This window comes from Pavona decussata, unplaced genomic scaffold (genome assembly GCF_977016875.1).
Source record: "Pavona decussata unplaced genomic scaffold, jaPavDecu1.1 SCAFFOLD_43, whole genome shotgun sequence".
NCBI classification, from domain to species: Eukaryota; Metazoa; Cnidaria; class Anthozoa; order Scleractinia; family Agariciidae; genus Pavona; species Pavona decussata.
The window spans coordinates 262,637-276,986 of record NW_028145465.1 but is presented as its reverse complement, the minus strand read 5'-3'; the positions used below and the strand labels follow the sequence as shown (position 1 = coordinate 276,986).

The following is a 14,350-nucleotide window of genomic DNA, read 5'->3' as shown; positions in this document are numbered from 1 at the left end:
GATTATTAAGCAATAGTACTTTAACTAGCACGCTGTACTTGTCTAGTACCTACTATCTCACGTGACTTGCTAGAGACAGTAAAAATACAAGGAACAATGAAACCTGTAATAGCGTGGTACTAAGACTGTCTGAGTCCCATACCCCATGTTTGAGATTTAGACGGGCATCAACTGAGCTGATGCTACCCCTAAACCACAAGCCATGAAAACACGCAAGTTTGGGACTAAGACAGCCTTTATTGATACTAAGTTAATAATTAACATTCCATATAAAATCTAAACTTGACTAAATTACACTCCAAACCCAAACTGTGGAGGTGGTAGAGTGGAGGAATTATTGTTGATTATAGCCTTGGCAATAACATTAACTGATTGTAATCTAATGGTGAGTGGCACAGTAAGATATAGGAGCACGGCATCCGAATGCCAGTCACCCAGCATCTTGATGAGCTCTATAGGCACACCCGCTTGAAAAGCAAAGGAAGAGCCCCCCCACCCCCCCCCCCCCCCTGCGGAATGAATGGCAGGCATAATCTTTGGCCGGGAGATTCAAGGACTGAAGAATTGCACGTAGTTTGCGGAGGAACAAAGGGTAAGAAAAAACTTTTAATTGCAGGTCAGGTGAATTTAAATATGCAAAAGCGTGGGAGTTGGGAGGTGCATTGCCTGTAAAATACCATGCACGTTTAATGGCCAGCACTGGGCAGAGGGGAGACCCAAGGATAGCAGGAAGGGGAAGTTGTACCACCCGCTCACGAAACTGGATTGTTTTGCTCCAGCGAATAGTAACCAGGGAGCCCCAGGAATAGGTGTGAAAATCTGACCGTAAAAGCTGCTGGGAGGAGTCCACGGACCCAGGAGATTTAACAAGGAGATGGCTTTTACGAAGCATGCCATAAAAGGACACCAAACAAATGGCCCAAAAGGAGGCATAAATACTAGAGCGCAAGTTGAGTTGAGAATGAATTTGCAGCAACAGGTCAGGCGTTATAGGTAGCTTCTGGGAAGGAGGTTCCCCGTTAACCCGTCTAATGCCAGTAAGGAGGGACTGTAAAGGCCAATTATCCTTGAGGGGATTGGGCAGATTAAATTCCTTATGGAGCACACCAATAATGTTGAGGTAGCCAGGAATTGATGAAGGCTTGAGGGATCTTGCCAAAAAGGCTGCCTACTGGCAAAGGTGCGCAGACTGAGCGGGGAGAGGCGGATAGCCCATGCGTGAACAAAGCGGAGATAACTGGTACGGTGAGTACGATATGTGGCTTTAGTGTTGACGGCAAATGTGTGGAAACGGTAATGGTACACCTCTGCTAGGAGCTCCTTGGCCAAATCAGGATCCCGCAAGCCCCGGAAAAGAGGAAATTGCAACTGTTTAGGGACATGTGATGCACCAGCAGTGTAGAATCAACCTGTGGGTGGGGATGATCCAGTAGGAGGTGACGGTAGAAGGCCAGGCATTTATCTGGCTGGTGTAAACGAGAAACGGCGTCGGCAATGGTGTTAAGTTCACCCTTAATGTATACTGCTGTGAACCTAAAGTTATAAATAGCCGAGAGCCAAAACAGTTTTCTTAGAAGACACATAATAAGTGGGTGGGCAGTAGTGCCTTTATTGATAATATGAACTGCAGCTACATTATCACAGTGAATAATAACATGCTGGTTTTTCCACAGGTGGCCCCAGCGAAAAGCAGCAAAAATTGGAGCAAGGACTTCCTTATGATTGATATGCAAATCAGCATATGCAGGGGAATCGAGCATGAAGTAATGGTACAGCCAGTCCCCTCTGTAGAAGGCACCGGCAGCTAGCTGGCAGGCATCAGTGTCCACATCTGTGATGGCCTGAGTGCTGAGGAAGGGATGCTGGCCATTAAAGATTTTTAGGAAGGAGTACCACCACTTCAGGTTTTCAGAGAAGTCAGCAGAGAGGCGTAGCTGTGCCGAGGAAGAGGGAAGGGAATTCATCATGTCAATTACTCGTCGTAAAAATGTGCGACCCCCATAGACTACACGGCATGCCCAGTTTAACTTGCCAGCAAGTTGCTGTAGTTGCTGTTTGTTCGCTCTTCGCTTAGTCAAAAACCTGTGCACAACATCATGGAGTTCAGCAAGTTTGGTGGGTGGAAGGGCCATCGTACACTGCTGGGTGTCCAGTTCAATTCCAAGAAAAACCAATTTCTGCGTAGGGCCAACCACCTTGCGCCAGCTGATAGTAAAGCCAAGATCTTGAAGCAACTGCAACAGAGTGGAATAGGCAACCTGACAGGCTTGCTGTGTAGGGGCAATCAACAAAAAATCGTCAAGATAAACCACGACTGCGTTGAAGCCACGTCGTGCCATCATCCTACGAACGGCCTGCGTGAGACGATGGAAAATTTCTGGGGAACTTTTTGCTCAAAATGGCAAACGAGTGTCATAAAAATATGTAAAATCATCATCCCCTTCGAACTGCCATTTGAGACCGGTGGCTGCAAAATTACTGGGGTGAATAGGGACAGAGCGATAGGCGTGGCGCAGGTCAATTTTTGCCATAAAATAATTAGGCTTGAGAAGCTGTACTGCATCATCCAAAGTTTGAAATTTAAAAGAGCAAGTACTTATGTAATCATTTAGCGCTTGGCCATGCGGGCGAGAGCAATCGTGAATTAAGCGAACTTCTGAAGAATCAGGCTTAGGAATTGCGCCAAGTGCACTAATAATAGCCGGTTTAGTAGAGGTAACCACATAATTGCCCTCTGCGACCTCCCCAGCAATAGTCTGCTCAACTACTGCTTTGACAGATACATTGGTAGCTGACTTGTAATTGTTCATATCTGTTGCCATGAACTGAGTGCCTGTGGGTGCCAATTTAAACCCATGCAAAATGCCATCAGAGAGGAATGTGCAATCCCCATCATTGCTTAATTCTGCCAGCCAAAGATCAGTATTTAGGGGTGAGGAAATAGGTAGTCAATGAGTCCCCGCGGGGGGAGACTGAAGACCCGGAGGTGGGGTGGGGGTGGCCCGAGAGTCACCCCGATGCGCATAAAAAGGATGCGACTGAGCACATGCCTTCCCACTGATCTTTTTATTGCACACATGTGCAAAGTGACACTCATAAAGATTACAACCCGTACTACGATTGTAGTTCCTACAAATAATTTTACCCTCTTGTGTAGAATTAGCAAGTAGTGACCCGAGGGAGGGGGTGGTAGGACCCAACCTAGAAGGCAATTGCCGAGATGGAGCTGAGATAGGAACTAGCAGGACAGTGTGGAGATGTGGAGAGTCGTAGCTCCAGGGATAATTATATATGGCCTGTAGATGACGAAACTCGTCATCATACTTGAGCACAGAGGCCAAAGTAAACTTACTACTCAGCTCCATGATTTTTACTGTGTACGCTAAGTAGTGCTGCACATCCGTAGGGGATGGCAGCTTACCTAATTGCAATAAGGTAAAGAAAATTCTGGTATTGCCAATGACCCACTGAGCTAAGGACACAGAGTCCAACTTAGGCTTTTTGGGCCCGTAGGATACCATTAACTTAGTCAGTCCTACTTCAGAAATTGTTCGCTCATCAATGTTCGGGACTATCTTGTCGATAAAGTCAACTATGCGTAAAATACGCTCACCCTTTGCAAGCTGCGCTGGCTTTAGATACATCAGCGACTCCTGCCATGCGTCAGGCGAAGAAAGAGGGGGTGTCTAGAAAACTCAGACCTAGAAAACTCAGACCTCAGACCTCAGACCTAGAAAACTCAGATCCCCCAATTCTGGAAAACTCAGACCTAGAAAACTCAGACCCCCTTCAAACTACATGTAGAAATCTCAGAAGAAAAAAAGGTTGGAAATTGGAATACATTTTCATTACTGTGAAATATTATACGTTATATTTGTACAAACTGGCTGAGGTCACACTAGAGGCTTTACCATGGTAAAAATTGCTTTACCAAGGTAAATTGCGCAACCACCTAGTTACCGTAGTAAAGCTGTCAAAGTCATAAAAAAAGATTTGACGCTTTCCATGTACACTTTTTCGCATGATCAGTAAACTTATATGTGACGAGTACACTAAGTGTTGACATGTCGCGTGAGTTCATATCGGCTGTAAGTTACTGAACTGTGACTTGGCGCGTAATAAAATTATGGATCAACAAGAGAGAGTTGTATTTTCAATTGTTCCCATTTTGCTTTTAATTCTGCTGCTTAGACGAGCACGTAGAATTCGCTTCCTTCTTACATACAACCATTTAGATCTTGGGACCAAAGAAAGTGTAGCGGTTTCGTTAATTAACCGTAGAAGGCAAAGACACAGACAAAGAAGAGGGCGCAGGCAAGCCTGAGTTTACCCTCGACCACAGGGATGGTTTGAGGAAATGTATAATAACCGGCCGGCTCCTTCGAGCCTTTTGGAAAGACCATTTCAGGGTAACACGGGAAACATTCGATTTCATTTGCCAGCTCGGTGAAATGGGCTCAAACACACGCGCGAATTAGTGGGAAAATAAATTTCATGTTAATAAAATATGAATCCACAAATGTATTGTAATTACTGCGTTTGTCCAAAAAGGTGACAAACTGTCAACAAAATAAGCATGGTTTAGATAGACAAGAGATGTACCTACCTCTTTTTTTTGGTAACTAGATTCTTATCTGGGGTCAAGTCAGCTTTGTTCTCGCCGCTGTTGTCAGGGCAACTTACCATAGTTAGGTTTACCATGGTAAACTGAAAATTGAGGGTCACACATGCGGTGCCGTTAACCATGGTAAACTTGAGTTTACCATGGTTAACTTTCTCCAGTGTGACCTCATCTGCCTTTTATTATTTTACAACTAATTGCAAGATAACGGGAAAGATAACAACAATGTTTCCTGTTTCGTCTCATGACACTAATTTGCTCTTTATGAGAATAAATCGACTGATTGGCATTTGTAAATTTCTAAAATAATAAAATATTTTATACTTAAAAAATCACGGCTCGTGTCAAATTGTCTTCAGTGACAATCGCCTCACTTGACAAGAAAACTCAGACCCCCCAATTCTGGAAAACTCAGACCTAGAAAACTCAGACCCCCCAATTCTGGAAAACTCAGACCCCCTTCAAAACTCAGAAAAATAAATAAACGTGAAGAGAGAATAAAGCAAAAACAGAAACATGAAACCACCAAACCGCGCCAAAACGTCATGTGCTGTTCACGTCGCGTGACCGTCACACAACGCCGCTCAAGCCACAGCCGACATGACAGTGTAAAATGATTTTTTAACACAATATGTCGATTACAAACACTTAACATCGATTTTTTTGTTAGCACCAAACTGACACAATTTTAGTCCTTGAGATATTTAGGGGTATCATGATTTGGATTTTGCTTTATTCTCTCTTCGAATAAAAAGCCAATTTCGTGTCAGAGACGACAGGAACGGAGTGTTGTTATCTTTCCCGTTATCTTGCAATAATAAAAGGCAGACACTGTATAGCGTATAAAAAAATGAATTCCATTTTCCAACCACGTTTATTTCTTTTTCCGAGTTTTGTTGTTTGAAGGGGGTCTGAGTTTTTCAGAATTGGGGGGTCTGAGTTTTCTAGGTCTGAGTTTTCCAGAATTGGGGGGTCTGAGTTTTCTTGTCAAGTGAGGCGATTGTCACTGTAGACAATTTGACACGAGCCGTGATTCTTTTAAATATAAAATATTTTATTATTTTAGAACAGTTTACAAATGCCAATCAGTCGATTCATTCTCATAAAGAGCAAATTCGTGTCATGAGACGAATCAGGAAACATTATTGTTATCTTTCCCGTTATCTTGCAGTTAGTTGTAAAATAATAAAAGGCAGACACTGTACAAATAGAGCGTATAATATTTCACCGTAATGAAAATGTATTCCAATTTCCAACCTCTTTTTCTTCTGAGATTTCTAGTTTGAAGGGGGTCTGAGTTTTCCAGAATTGGGGGGTCTGAGTTTTCTAGGTCTGAGGTCTGAGGTCTGAGTTTTCTAGGTCTGAGTTTCTGTATAGCGTATAAAAAAATGAATTCCATTTTCCAACCACGTTTATTTCTTTTTCCGAGTTTTGTTGTTTGAAGGGGGTCTGAGTTTTCCAGAATTGGGGGGTCTGAGTTTTCTAGGTCTGAGTTTTCCAGAATTGGGGGGTCTGAGTTTTCTTGTCAAGTGAGGCGATTGTCACTGAAGACAATTTGACACGAGCCGTGATTTTTTAAGTATAAAATATTTTATTATTTTAGAAATTTACAAATGCCAATCAGTCGATTTATTCTCATAAAGAGCAAATTAGTGTCATGAGACGAAACAGGAAACATTGTTGTTATCTTTCCCGTTATCTTGCAATTAGTTGTAAAATAATAAAAGGCAGACACTGTACAAATATAACGTATAATATTTCACAGTAATGAAAATGTATTCCAATTTTCAACCTTTTTTTCTTCTGAGATTTCTACATGTTGTTTGAAGGGGGTCTGAGTTTTCTAGGTCTGAGTTTTCCAGAATTGGGAGGTCTGAGTTTTCTAGGTCTGAGGTCTGAGGTCTGAGTTTTCTAGGTCTGAGTTTTCTAGACACCCAAGAAAGAGGACCATCCGGCGAACCGTGTTCAACAGTGGGTTTTTCTGTAGCATTGTTCTGAGCCGCCATGTTCGTTTGGACGCCTGCGAGGAGCCCGTCCAGCGGAGTTTCCGGCGGAGCTTTTGTCTTCGTGTTCGCTGCACTGTTCATCATGGCGGCGGGGACTGGAGTTGGCGATGGAGCGGTCTGCAAAGACGCTAGACGTTGTTCTGCCTCAGCCACGCGGTGTTGAAGGGCCTTTACCCGGCGTTGCTTCTCCAACGCAGCCTCGGCCAACTCCAGATTTTTTAGTTTTTCCAACAGCTGCGTTTCTTCGTCATCCTCGTCTACGCTCTGTGCAACTTTTTCGTCTTCGCTCTGTGTAACTTTTTTGACACTTTCGGATCATGGATTCCCGGTTGAGAGCTTGGCCTCTGGTTTATCATTTGGGTCCAGAGAAACAGCGCCATCTGAAGGCAAACCCGTCGTTCCGGTACAATAAGGGCCCTGCTCTCCGAACGTGTGGATACTGTGAGGGATTTTGCATCCCGAACACTTTGGTGTTCGCTTACTTTCTGCAGCCAGGTCTGTAGACTTGTCGTTCTTTTCGGCCATACTTCTAATCAACTACTAAGTTGTACTGCATGCACGCTAGCGATAGCAATAAGCAAGTGACCTGGAAAAAGCTAACACAGCTCCTAGTCTAGATTATTAAGCAATAGTACTTTAATTAACTAGCACGCTGTACTTGTCTAGTACCTACTATCTCACGTGACTTGCTAGAGACAGTAAAAATACAAGGAACAATGAAACCTGTAATAGCGTGGTACTAAGACTGTCTGAGTCCCATACCCCATGTTTGAGATTCAGACGGGCATCAACTGAGCTGATGCTACCCATTAGTGTGACCTCATTTTCATCATAACATCAAAAGTACGCAAAATTTGTTCGCTCGTTTGTACAAATTTTTGAGGATCGTCATTAAGTTTATCTCTGTCCTGAATGTTATGAATTATCACAGTTTGTTTTTTTTTCCATTTATTACTCTAGGATCCATGTATATTTTAAGTCTGTTTCATGGTTAGTGTAGCCTTTTTCTCTGAGGTTTATGGTTGATCAGCAAAATTTGCCTAAGACAGTGACAGTTCGCCTCAATCATCTTTAAAATAATAACAAAATAATACTTTGAGCGGGAAAAAAACTATCAAAACTCGTTAAATAGCCAATCCCGTCCTGAAGATTTTCCTGTACAGTGTACATAATATTTTGATATTTTTTGTACCCCCCACTCACATCCATGTAGCTTTAAGAATGTCAGTTCTGCTGAAATGGGTTTGTGGGTTTCAAGGGGACACCTTATACTTACTACACCTTAATGTACCTTATTGTATAGCAGATAGTATTTTTTTTTTGCATGAGGCCGAGTAGAATTAAGGTTTAATTTTCAAGCGGCAGGGGTATTTTGCAGAACACCGAATGTTGAATCTATAGAAGTCCTTTAATGCAATGGCTGCCATAACAACAAATTAAAGCTAACCGTCTGTATAATCAGTGTTATCCCTAAACAGAAAAGAAATGTGCTTAGACCTTCAAAACTTTGTTCGTTGCTTAATAGGTGTCTCTCATCCAAGCGATGTAGAGCGTCCGGTTTAAACTGTGGATACCTAACCCCCACATCAGATTAATTTAAGCTTATAGAGCCGGCTTATTTATTAAACTATACCAAGAATTTTGAAATAAAATGAATTGTCGAATTTTTAGCGCTGTTTTCTTGAATCAATTTTTTCGCTTGAAGGGGGCACTTTAAAGAGCTAAAACTCAAATGGAATTTGTTTGTTTACCTTCAATTTTGGACAATAGCTAGTTTAACATATAAGGAACAAAGACGTGTCGCAAATTTTTTCTTTTGAAATATTTTTTCTCCGATTGATTTTTATATACGATCACTTCACATTTCTTTAATCGTATTTCGAAAATGTTCTGTAACTTTTCACTGCAATTGAATTATATCACAGAACGCAGACATGTTTTTTTTTTGCGCTTTGGGTGTACCGGAAACTGAGGAGCAAATTAAATTAGCGAAAAACAAAATTCACTTTACTTGTAGCCTTTAAAAGGTGATTCGGATGCTCACATTTAGAGGTGGTAAAAAATTAGACAATTCATTTAATTTCAAAATTCTTGATATAGTTTGATAGCAAGCTCTATAAGCTTTAATTTGATACAGGGGTTTACATATCTACAGTTTAAACCAGACATGCTACATAGCCTGGAAGCAAAAGACCCCTAAAGGTATATGGTAACCTTACTGCTAAGCTGTTATAAGTGGCGTAAAATGTGACATTCGGCATTCAGCATTCTGCAAAATACCCCTTCCAGTTAACAACTAACAATATTGTTGAGGTCTAAGCACTTTTCTATACTAATTAGGGTTAAGCGATTTACCAATAATTATTGACTGCAAAGTGTGTCCACTTGTACTGCTGCACTTTTTATTTGCCAGCAATGGTAAAAGTTCACACTCACTATCATCATTCTCACACTCACTATCATCATTCTCACTCAGCATCCCCTCAGTTTCACTGCACCATGTTTCACCCACAACAACAGTGTCGTCTCCACCTTTTTTTATCATTATCATCAGATGTGGGTTTGTTAGCTAATGTAAAAGACGCTGGCCTGGGACTTTCATTGTCGCTAGTGTCGGTCCCCTTTGCTTCTTGTAGATGACCGGTTTTTAGCACAAGCTTTTCATTTCTTCAATTTTTTTCTTGTATGGAAGAAAGTGTTTTTTCAAGAGAGTGTTAAGTTAAAAAAAAAAGAGATTTTAACCCTCCAGATAGTAGTAACTCTTCCCAATAATTATTTTTATCCTCATTCTCTGTTTCATCGCTTCTCAATGGTTGCTTGACTTCGCAAATCTTTGGAAAAATGGAAATGTTTTGAATGGTCTAGGTATATTTTCACTAGCTCCTCAGAAACCACAAACTAAGGTAGAAGACAAGTCTGCAGTTTCTTTCACTGTGTTCAGCTTTCCTTCATTGAAGGAATTAGGCATAAAGTCATCAAAAGTACTGGTCATGCTGTTCCATCTAGCCGGAGATTCAAAGGCATTTTAATTTGTACCTTAACTTCTCTTTATCCAGGAAAGGGCATGGAATTTTGCCCATCATGGAGCCAGCCAACCATTTTCACATGAAGCGCACTGCTGCTCTTTCTTAACCTCACAGGTGTCTTTGACAAATTCCATGTATAAGTCTAGCCACAAATTTTTGCAAAATAATAATTATAGCCAGGCACATGTTTTTTTGAAGTTTCACATGCCTTCAAGCAATCATGATTAGCTGGGTCCTGTTGAAAAAAAAAGAAACCGCCTCCTCCTCCCTCTCTGTTACAAATGCCCTTATGTAATCTGACAACAGGTGCATCGTCAATGTGCAATGCTATGTCATGAGCAAGTCCATGCATTTCTTTCCATTCTTTATCTTCGTAATTTCATAGTGAGCTGGTCACAGTCGTCTTCTAAATTTCTTTGTCTGATTTGTCATGAAATCTGAAAATATTCTATTTTATAGATCAAGAACTGCCATCAGTAATAGCATCTCGGCCACTGAACTGCAGGTTAGTCCTTTCCAGCCAGCTTTCCCCCAGACGCTGCTTTCGTGTGCTCGATGAATCCTGATGCAGTAATCAGACTTGCAAATTCTGGACAATTCGGCATCTCGGAACCTGACCTCATCAAACAATAGCATTATCCAAAACGTGAACTTAAGGAAAAATTTAAAAATCATCATAGGCCCCCATCTGCATAAATTATGAACCCTAACTCAGGAGTGTTTTAAGATTTGCCACTGCCTGGGCACAAACGCCATTGCACAGAGGGTGTAACCTTTACTGTTAGGTTTAGATCTTGTGTTTTAGCTGTAGCAAAAAATAAATTGATGTATACTTTTTATTTATCATCACAGATCATGACAGATGTGATTAAAACACAGTATGGCTCATGAATCACTTAGTTAATGGAAGTTCTTGTTGAGGCAATTCATAAACTTGAAAATTATCCATTCTTGTGTGAAAGTTTCTGACTGTGCACTTTTCCCATCAAGGGATAGATCCAGTTGTGTATTAAATTTTTTACCTTTTGGTAAATGTTGATGTAATGGCAGGAGCCAAATTGAATGGGCACTCGCTGAGCATATAAAATTTTTCTTCAGCAGTAAAGATTTTAATTAGTTGGCCTGATGTAGGGCTATTGTTCTAGCACGTTGTGTACAACAGAGATTGGCCACTGAATGTCTGGGCCTACAATAGCTGTGTTTATAAGCAACAGTCAGCACTGTCACTCAATCATTCTTATAACTATTGAATTGATAGAGGCTACAGAAATATGCTGAACAAGGGGCATTACCTGTATACTTTACAGTGCAACGAACTCAACTGGGGCCACCCAACATTGATCACCCAATCACAGGTCACGTTTACAACAAAGGAGTCTGGCTTTGGTAGTTGGTAAACCAATGAAAAACGAGAACATTTCTTTAAATTTCAAAGTGTCGGTCTTATCGGTGGCCCCGGTTGAGTTTGTTGCACTGTAAGACAAAACCTCACCTTACCTTTAGTTATACATATATTTTTTACAAAGCCTGAATATCAGCTGTTTCCCATCTCTCACCAATCATCTAGAGAGATTAGCGACTGATATTCAGGACATGTTTAATGCAACCAGACCCTGGCTTCTTTTGATAACTGTGATTTAACAGACAAAAGGTGAAACTTCTTATCAGCCATCTCTTTTAATTGAAAGAAAAATTTAAAACTTGATAGTGGGTAATGAATTATGAAATATGTACAGTTATTTTTTTTACGGTGCAATCTCAGTTATTTGAACTCTCAATGTTTTTCAGCAGTCCTAATTCTTTGAACAAATAGTTGTTAATTCTCTTGGATTTGCCTCAGTCAGTTTTTTGCCTCCTATCTTTTGAACAAAATTTATTTTCCCTGGGAAGTTAAAAAAAAGTTGGTACTTCCACTGCAGTGATTGTCTCATAACATTATTATGAAAATGTTAATATGCCAAGTAAATTATTTTCTTTTACTTAGTTTTGATTATCCAATAATAACTGTTAATTTTCATGGGTTTTGTGACATCAGTAACCAGTGCTACAGTTTTCTACACCTTATCACATAGTCAGGTATAACTTTTTCAGTAACATAAGGAAAAACACTAAATAATATTATTTTCCTTTTCCATTCTGTACAGGGTTTATGTAAAATCTTTATTTATATAAAAATAGTTTAATCCACTGATTGTTTTGGAGATTAAAGTGACAAAATGCTTTTAATTTGCAATATTTCAAGCAAAGTATAATGTTGTACATCATTTTGTGGATTCAGTAGAGGATTGTTGCTATACATCAACTCTCTTTAGGCACTCTTGTTCCTTCTATTTTTTTCTCTCGCAAAAACAGGATGATGAAAATTAAAGTAAGGAATATTTTTTAGAGAATGCTTATTAAAATTAATGATACATGGTAGGTATTTTGCTGTTAAAAATGAATGGGACTTCTCAGATGAGGTGCTATCCATAAACTGGAGTGATGAGGCTGCGGGAGTGTAGTGTTTAGCAGTCTGATGACTTTTTAAATTGGGATTTTGCTTGTAAGGACAAAAGGTTAATGGGTTGGAGCAAGGCCTGTTCCTTAAATGAGAAACCAGAGAATAAAATCTGCAGTGTAAATTTTTGTGGTGGAAGGAAACCACTTAGTTTTCTTTTCAGTATTACCTCAGTAAGGAAATGTGGTCCATGAAAGGTAAAGAAAAACTCTTTGACCTTGGCAGGATTAAAACCTTTGACCCCAGGATTTTGTTGATCACTGATGGACCAAAATTAATCTCTTCACTAGGGTAATGCAAAATTTAAGTGGTGTCCTTCCCAAACAGAAATTTACACTCCAGGGATAATTCTCTGATTTCTCAGTTGTATAGTCAGTACTGCACAGCACAAAATTTCATTATTCCTTAATTGTTGTGTTATTTCCAACTTTACTCCAAGTTAACTCTCGTGTAGCAAAGTGTAGAAAAACTGCTGGGGATAACTGGCTCCCATAACTGCCTGATGGATTTTTTTTGGTAAAGATTTTGACAGGGACAGTTGAGAATTTATACACAATTGTTATTTGATTCTATGTCAAACACAAACAATTTACTAACTTAATTTAAAACCAGGCTCAAATGACTAGGGACTGAAAAAAATTTTTTTCCATTGAATAATTAGACTTATGACATTTACTGCATTCAACGTAGAAAGAACGCACTCCTTACACAGATTGGAGTTGAGATTGTATGGGGGAACCAAAGTTGATTGCATGAATGAAAGGATATTGGGACGTATATCTGGCACCCCCTGTAGATTTTGCAGGGGCAGATGACATCATCACCAAATTGGCAAAGGAGAGAACCTACGCTAGGATCGAGGTTATCAAACGTACTCTCTGATCCAGTTTTGATAATTACTAGTTTCCACATATACAAAGTAGCAAAAGGCATTCACAAGTGATTGTTGTTTTGACTTAACAATATCAAGAATAAGAGGCAGCCAATTACTGCAATGGTTTCTCTGAACAAAACAGTATCACTTTGCACTCTCAAAACAAAGGAACTAATGTGATTGACAGGAAGTTATGAAAGGTTCATGTTTTCCTATCCCTACCGAAACAAATGGGAAAAATTATATACTGCATTCTTAGATTAAGTTAAGGGTTAGAAAGACATCTTGACTCTCTTGTAAATCAATATCAGTTTCATGGAACTGAGCACTTAGTTTGAATTTATACAAAAAACAAAATAAACAACTTCAAGTGTACAAGAATAGCTATCAACCTGGGAATAACAGAAATTTTTAAAAATGAGCTTTTCAAACTAATTTATTGAATTAATGAGCTACAAGTACAGTAAGAAAATATAAAAATGGCACAAAGCCAATTTGACTTGAAGAAATATCTCTCCTGTATTCAAACATCCCCAATGTGCATCTCCCTCAAACAGAACCTAAAAATAAAAAAAAATCTCAATTTGACTAGAAAAAGATGAAATTTTAAATATTTTGTAAATCCCTATAACTTATAATGACTCGTTTTTCAATTGCTCCACGGTGTACCAGTTTGGAACGATCTCCTAGTATTAGTAGACCACATGAGTTGATATAACAACACTGGCCTACTATTGTCCGTATTAGCCTGCAACAGGACATTTTCACTATGGCGTCATTTTACTACAACTACCATAATCCTTCTGGTTTTTGCTTTCTCATGCTAATTAGAGCTATTGTTCTCTTCTGTCCACTGGGATTACAAAATTTGCATTTGAAAAGGAAAACGAAATGAATTCTGGTAGTTGTAATAAAAGGACGCCATCATGAAAATGGCGTATTTTAATATTATCTTGATTAAAGATTTCTTTTAGAAAATTGCTCCCTCGTCAGAAAAAAACCCCCACTACAAACAGTTTAAAGGTGTGTATACATACATTAAGATTTGAAGTTATCTTACCTCCTTAATTGCTGAGCTGTCGGACATTTCCCTTCCACCGACACAGCAAAATTCCTTTTACTTTTGACATTTATCACACTAAAAGTTTTCCTTCAAATCTGCTGTTAAAACGGAACATTTCCACACAGTCGTGCAGGAAAAATAAGACGAGGCGTAGGAAAAAGTCGATCGCTTCCAAACCTGAAAACTCATGCAAAAATTAAAAAGATACTTTATTTTTTTATCCACAATCCTAATACAGGAAGATGTCTGAACACTGCTATTTT

General features: G+C 39.6%; 1 protein-coding gene and 1 long non-coding RNA gene across 2 annotated transcripts; both read right to left on the bottom strand.

The window, feature by feature from the left end:
- Positions 1 to 1,310: 1,310 nt before the first annotated feature.
- Positions 1,311 to 2,339, bottom strand: LOC146482808 (uncharacterized). The gene has a single exon (XM_085106704.1). The coding sequence runs from the start codon at positions 2,337 to 2,339 to the stop codon at positions 1,311 to 1,313; it is 1,029 nt and encodes a 342-aa protein (XP_084962830.1).
- An 11,103-nt stretch (positions 2,340 to 13,442) lies between these two features.
- On the bottom strand, positions 13,443 to 14,350 carry LOC146482807 (uncharacterized). The gene is made up of 2 exons (XR_014864037.1): positions 14,085 to 14,350; positions 13,443 to 13,584 (listed from the first exon to the last, which is right to left on the bottom strand). It is a non-coding gene; the product is annotated as an uncharacterized LOC146482807 (long non-coding RNA).

Bases quoted from the DNA above. Each gene is read 5' to 3' on its own strand.
- LOC146482808 (XM_085106704.1), bottom strand. From the start codon at position 2,339: ATGGCACGACGTGGCTTCAACGCAGTCGTGGTTTATCTTGACGATTTT.